This window comes from Priapulus caudatus, unplaced genomic scaffold (genome assembly GCF_000485595.1).
Source record: "Priapulus caudatus unplaced genomic scaffold, Priapulus_caudatus-5.0.1 Scaffold249, whole genome shotgun sequence".
In the NCBI taxonomy this organism is placed as follows: domain Eukaryota; kingdom Metazoa; phylum Priapulida; class Priapulimorpha; order Priapulimorphida; family Priapulidae; genus Priapulus; species Priapulus caudatus.
In genome coordinates, this window is record NW_014577310.1 from 325903 (window position 1) to 332513 (window position 6611).

General features: G+C 39.9%; 1 protein-coding gene across 2 annotated transcripts in view; it reads left to right on the forward strand.

Annotated features, from left to right (window-relative positions):
* The first annotated feature begins 1369 nt into the window (after positions 1–1369).
* The window catches only part of LOC106808022 (cytochrome b5-like), an 8417-nt gene continuing 3175 nt past the window's right edge, over positions 1370–6611 (forward strand). Inside the window, exons 1-3 of one of the 2 annotated variants that reach the window (XM_014810570.1) lie at positions 1370–1669; positions 5539–5575; positions 6076–6167. In XM_014810570.1, coding sequence (XP_014666056.1) covers positions 1526–1669; positions 5539–5575; positions 6076–6167 — 273 coding nt within the window. In that variant the 5' untranslated portion in view covers positions 1370–1525. The remainder of the gene's footprint in view (positions 1670–5538; positions 5576–6075; positions 6168–6611) is intronic. The other variant, XM_014810569.1, reaches the window with a different exon arrangement.

A 6611-nucleotide genomic window follows, 5' to 3' on the forward strand; every position in this document is an offset into this window, starting at 1 on the left:
TATTTATACAATGACGTATGATAGATATCGTATATATATGTTCATGATATACGTTATATTTCAGTGGGAGGAATGTATAATGGAGTGTGGGAGTTAGATTAATATATGCTACTTTGTAAATCTGAGTGTCACTAATAAAATGCGTGCTGGACGTTATTTAGAAAACCACAGTTATCGATGTGTCCTTACCACACTATCGTGAATTTACGCCTTTTCGTTGCAGATAATTTACTAAGACACTCGTGGACATAGGTTCTGCTAGTCATGCAAGTACTGTAGATCAATAAAAATATCTTCTGTAATTGTGTGCTGAGAGATATTTGGCAGAGCATTGTTATTTGAGTTTGGGTGCGTTTCTGAACGTGCAGGTCTCTTATATTTTGGGTGTGCTTGTGTCTGCGTGGGAAACTGGGGGGGGGGGACAGTGCAGTTCCATAATGTAGCTGAATCTCGTAAATGCGATAGTGAATGGATCCAAATGTCTCCTGTAGTGATCTATCTGTCTGGGCGAGATAATTGATATTGTTGCCACAAGTCTATCTACACCGGTTTATAAAACGTGGTTTTCACGTGTGCACATTGAAATGTCAACTTTTTTCGGCATGTCGTTGCCCAGTATTGTCTTTATGATGTCCCATCACGACAGTGGTTGACTAGACCTGCTTGTCAATCACACCAGGTGGATTGTAAGCCATGAATGTCGATGCGATGCATTCTTTGCCAGTATTACGCATGACACATTACTGGGTGTGCATTCAGGAATGAATATTTTCATCTCATATTTTGGTTTTCTGTTTTCTTGTAAGAATTGGGTGGGCCTTATCGGAAACTGTTCTATTGTGAACAATGAAAATGCTGTGTGGGGTTATACGCCTGAATAAAATTCAGTTATTGCATAAACTGTTGGTGTGTATATTGTTGTATGTGTGTGCACATACGTGATGGTATGGTGGTACAGCATTGGACCAGCAACTATACAGATTGTGAGCCAAAAAACTTTCTTAAACACCACAAACAGATTAAGGGCAACCATTTTTTAAGCCACTGCAAAAAGTGATTGCATTGCAAGGCAAAATATTCTTAGCTACTATTACTAATACTATCAATATCATATAAACAGATCATGAGAACAGAAATTTTTAGACACGAAAATCAGATTATGCCTACTGGCCAAAGATATCTGCTCATGTGAACAGGTGATTAGTTTTAACTTTAAGCACACACACACACACACATCATTCCTCGTGAAAATCCACGTTTTGTTTGTGGTGGCTTCACATATCACGGTCTACGGTTTTTAGTCTATGACTGCCATCTATTGGCAAGCTGCATTCACGATTCTATAGCATTCACTGCTGAAAGATGGCGCTGTACGTTCTATCAGGGTCGCCGCAGAAGTTGTTTGTAGTTCGGAGTTCACACGACCGAAGTCACGTCAGCCAGATAACCCTGTACTTTCCTGTGCTCATTCCAACGAAATAGCTGCAGATAAGTAAATCCTGCTTTCGATTACGTACTAAACGAAATGGCTGACTCAGGGCAAGCTAAAGCACAGGAAGAACCAGTAAAATATTACGCTCTGAAAGAGGTGGAGGAACACAACAACGAAAAGTCGCTATGGGTCGTTATCCATAACAAAGTATACGATGTCACAATGTTTTTGGCATCGGTAAGTTCATCTATTAGAGTAGTAATAAAGTGCCTAGTGATTTTGATAAGTCACTGAGTGTTATCGTCATTAGCAAATCTCAGATTCTAATTCTGCATGCTCGTGCTGTCATACAAAACCAGCTTGCTTGGTCGAATGAATACTCAAAAATTTCATGGCAAGAAAGGAGCATTTTCCTGCACAGGCACTGCATGGGAACGTCTCAATAAAAAAAATAATGGTAAATAAACACGAAATGTACCAAAGTCTTAATGTTTCTCTACTCTATTTCGCCTATAATCACCTGTAAATGCCGGTCAAATGCTCATCTGCAACACACAAGTACACTGAACGCCCGCCCGCCCTGTGCTGCGTGCACAAACAACATTAATAAGAAAGAGCAGGTAAGAAAGCGGGATTGAATAATTCGTTCGACGCTCGCTTCATTTCACACCACAGCTCGAATACACATCCTACAGCTTCCATCTTGGTATCTATGTGTACATAAATGTTCACTTGTTCGAATTATAACTCTGGCCTTTGTTCTTACCTACTCCCGCCAGAGATATCTCATGAAATCCTGCAGGAAATGTTCTCTCCGTGAAAATGTAAAGAGGACGTTATCGTCCGAAAATCCCTAACAGCACTACTTTCGATCGATCGCTGTAGTCGATCGTGTGTGCGTGACGTCATGCCCGCGCTCATTGTGCTTGCATGGCTTGGCGCGCCTCGAAATGGAGCTCGGAGGCCGGCAGCAGCTCATCCCGGCATGCAATGCGCCACATTACTCGTGTATAAACAGACATCTCGTCCTCTTTACATTTTCACGGAGAGAACATTTCCTGCAGGATTTCACGAGATATCTCTGGCGGGAGTAGGTAAGAACAAAGGCCAGAGGTATAATTCGAACAAGTAAACATTTATGTACACATAGATACCAAGATGGAAACTGTAGGAGGTGTATTCGAGCTGTGATGGTGTGAAATGAAGCGAGTGTCGAACAAATTTTTCAATCCCGCTTTCCTACCTGCTTTCTTATTCATGTTGTTTGTGCACGCAGCACAGCACGGGCGGGCGTTCGGTGTACTTGTGTGTTGCAGATGAGCATTTGACCAGCATTTACAGGTGATTATAGGCGAAATAGAGTAGAGAAACATTAAGACTGGTACATTTCGTGTTTATTTACCATTATTTTTTTTTATTGAGACGTTCCAAGTGCCTGTGTTTTCCTGGGTTCTAAATGCTAATTCTATGTTTGCTATTTCTGTATATAGTTACATCCATGATGCTCCCATAAGTTACATAACACGTCTGTAGACTGTACTACTCGTTCAACATGACTGCTTTTACCTCTCTCACCATGCAGTGAAAAGTGGGAGGGTCACTTATGTGGGTATGTTTAGATTTCGGGTACGTTCGAACATCTAAATTCAAAGAGTACCAAAATGAAAATATTCAACTCGTAAGTGAATCTATCTATAGTTGTAAGCTACTCAACTGCATTCAATGTGCAATCCATAATGATGTGTTGCTGGGTAGGCCTATATGCAGTGGTGATGATGATTTGGGTAGGCCTACTTTCCGTAGACTTGTATGAATTCCGAGCGACTTCTCATATTTAGTTGACATAGAAATGACATCATACATGTATGAGAGCAGAAGTTGCATACTGGTCAAGACTAACATTGTCTCTCTCAAGAGTTAGGGGTCCAAGTAGTGTGTTATAGCAAAGCAGTTTAAATTCTACTTTGTAGCAGTAGAGCTCATAGGGTCTATGTCCCCCAGGGTACTGCCGAAACGTACCCTGGGTACGGTCCGGTATACCGGAACGTACTCTGGTAACTAACTGATATGGTTAGGGTTAGGGAGTAGGCGTAGGCGACTCCCTAGACTCGTTAGTGGAGTAGGTGAGGTACGGTCCGGCATATTAGATAGTACCAGCAGCAGTGAAAAAAATACACGGAGGCTCGGGGCGATTTAGCCCCCAAAATGCCAAAAAGAGCCGGAAATGCTGGAAATGGCAAAAAGAGCCCCCGTAAATTTTCATAGCGTTTAGAGTGCTATTTTCATGCACGCGAGCTTGAAAAGTAGCCCCCGAAAAATAAATTTTATTTATTTTTTCCCTGACCAGCAAAGCATATAAATCACGTTGATTTATATGCTCTGGTACCAGGGTACGTTCCGGCAGTACCCTGGGGGACATAGACCCTCTCAGCAGCAGTATACTAAGACACCATCTGTACTAATTGGTATGCTAATGCTAACAATTTTGGCTGAACATGTGGCTGGCTTATGTTTTTTTAAAGGACTGACAACGAAAAGAGCTATTCTTAAAGTGGCAGTTACCCTTCTTCCTACATCCACTTGCCCACCAAATTTTATTCATTTTTTCTTTATTCTAGGCTATTTACAATGAACCTGTTTAGCAAAAATTAGTGATACTTTTCCCTATACTTTGCATAAAGAGTAAGATAATAAAGGACCTTCTTTACCAGCTCCCTTACCATTTATCATACTCCTGTTTAAATCATATGCTAGTTTACTCATCTGTTACAGGGGCTCATAGGGTCTATGTCCCCCAGGGTACGATCTGGCAGTACCCTGGGGGAAATAGACCCTATCAGCGTTACAGGGACGTGTCAGTTTTCTGATGTACAGTGCAAGTTTCTGTTTGCTCATCATCTTAACTGGCCTCTGTGAGAGCAATAGGTTAATAGTCCGATAGGTTAATATTTCCATAATTATACATTTCCACCCCACTCCAAAGGGTACAGTCTGAGGCATTCTAACGCATTGAAATAGAAGAACGTGAATTGGACATTTAATAAGTGTACCGATAATTGTGTATTATGAACTAACACTAAGGATATTTGTGCCAAGCTCTGCTATGTGAATTCATGGTTCGCACAGTCCTTGAAAAGTTCTTGAATTTGAGGGGAGTCCTTGAAAAGTACTTGAATTTAGTAAATGTTCATTTTGTGCTTGAAAAGTCCTTGAATTTCATGAAAATGTCCTTGAATTCTTAGAAAGAATCCTTTCCTGTACCGGTAATAAAAAGAAATTTTGTACCGTCAATAATGTGCAAACCTCAATAAAAATTGTGTTAAATGAGCTTAAAAAGCTATAGACACGATAGAAAGTTAAATGATGATCACAAATTACAGTAAGTCAATAAAATTAGTTAGTAAATTAAGGTATGTTGTAGAAGTGACAGTGTTTAGAAGGGTTTATTAATGTGATCCAGGTAAGTTTTAGAGGTGACAGTGATTAAGAATTTGGGTTTATTATTAAATTAATCCAGGTATGTTGTGTTCTGTGTATGAATTCCGATAAAATGCCCGATAAAATGTCCTTGAATTTCCGATAAAATGTCTTTGAAAAGTCCTTGAAAAGTCCTTGAAAAAATTGTCTGTCTTCCTGTATGAACCATGGTGATACCCTGATAGGTAAGAGGTCAATTTTGCAATCGGTAACGATAAATGCACTTCCTATATATATATAGCGTTACTGCATGATGAGGGTGAATGTGTGATATGCTCATTGATACCACGCACGACATTCGAAAAGGTTACACATTATGTACTGCATGTAGGCTTTATACTAACCTGAAAAACCTGACAGGGGTCATAGTCCATGATAAACTACGTCTAGATCTAAATCTTGTTTTCCCAGTAGGATTAATATATGCCATTATATGTTATCACCTGTTAAATATTGTTATATCACGTATAAATGGTTTATATTACTTTGTTACTCCCACATTGTTATAGTAGTTATAGCATCGTAGTTTATTATATATTTCAAGAAATTGCACAAAGGATTTGGTAAAGGCTTTTGTCTCCATTCTAATTACATGTGTAATAAATTGCATGTCTAATTGTGCATTTCAGCATCCTGGTGGTGAGGCAGTCATGCTAGAACAAGCAGGTGCGTGTTACTAAATACATTTAAGAAAACTAAATACATGTGCACTCATAATTACCACTCCATATTACATGGTAATTAGCAAACTACATACTTGTGACACATCTACAACTAACACCACACTTATACCAAAAGCCAACAGCAAAAGCTAACTCAACAAAATTACAGTCTTAACCTTATAGTATCAATTCGGATCTATCTTTTAGAACTTATTCCTAGGCTCTAATTATAACGGTTAATGATAATAAACTAATTTGTAGTGATTCATGTATATTAATTATAATGCTTGTACTATTTATACTAATGAAGATGATAATTTTTAGTCATTAAGCCAGTTCAGCTAATAACAGAAATAAACAGGTTGAGCACACATATTTCTTGTCCTGACATGTTGGCTTTAACATCTTTGTTCTATGCAATATGCAGATGCCTTTCCTTAGCTGTCACCACGCCTATCTGTTACTCACTGTGCTGGAAATACGTTATATCTCTGCTGATTTTAGGTAAAATAGCATCGGAACCCTTCGACGATGTCGGACATTCGTCTGATGCCAAGGCGCTGAAGGAAGAACACTATATAGGAGAACTGGCCACCGTACGTCCTTTAGTATTCAGTATAGAACTAGCGTGAGGTGATAGTTCTTACTTCACTACTGAGCCCCCTTGCTCTAGCTCTAACTGTGTAATTCTTTGCTCCTGTTACATGTCCCTGTAGCAGCAACAAGGAGGCCACACCGTTACAGCTTCCTTGGCTCCATAAAGCTATCCCCAATGCCCTCTACCTTATATGCACTGACCCCTTGCCTCCCCCTCTAGGTAGTCCTACATCCCCCAGGGGGGGGGGGAACAAATCACATTGTGATCCACTGGTATAAGGCCTGTGTTAATGTTAATGGTCGAAGTTTGACCGCCATTGAGAGTAATCATATATTTTAATTATAACTTTTTAGCTCATCTGACATAGTCAGATGCAGCTTGTAGAATCGCATGATCGTCCGTCCGTCCGTCCGGTCGTCAAAATCCGGTCCGTCCGGTCGTC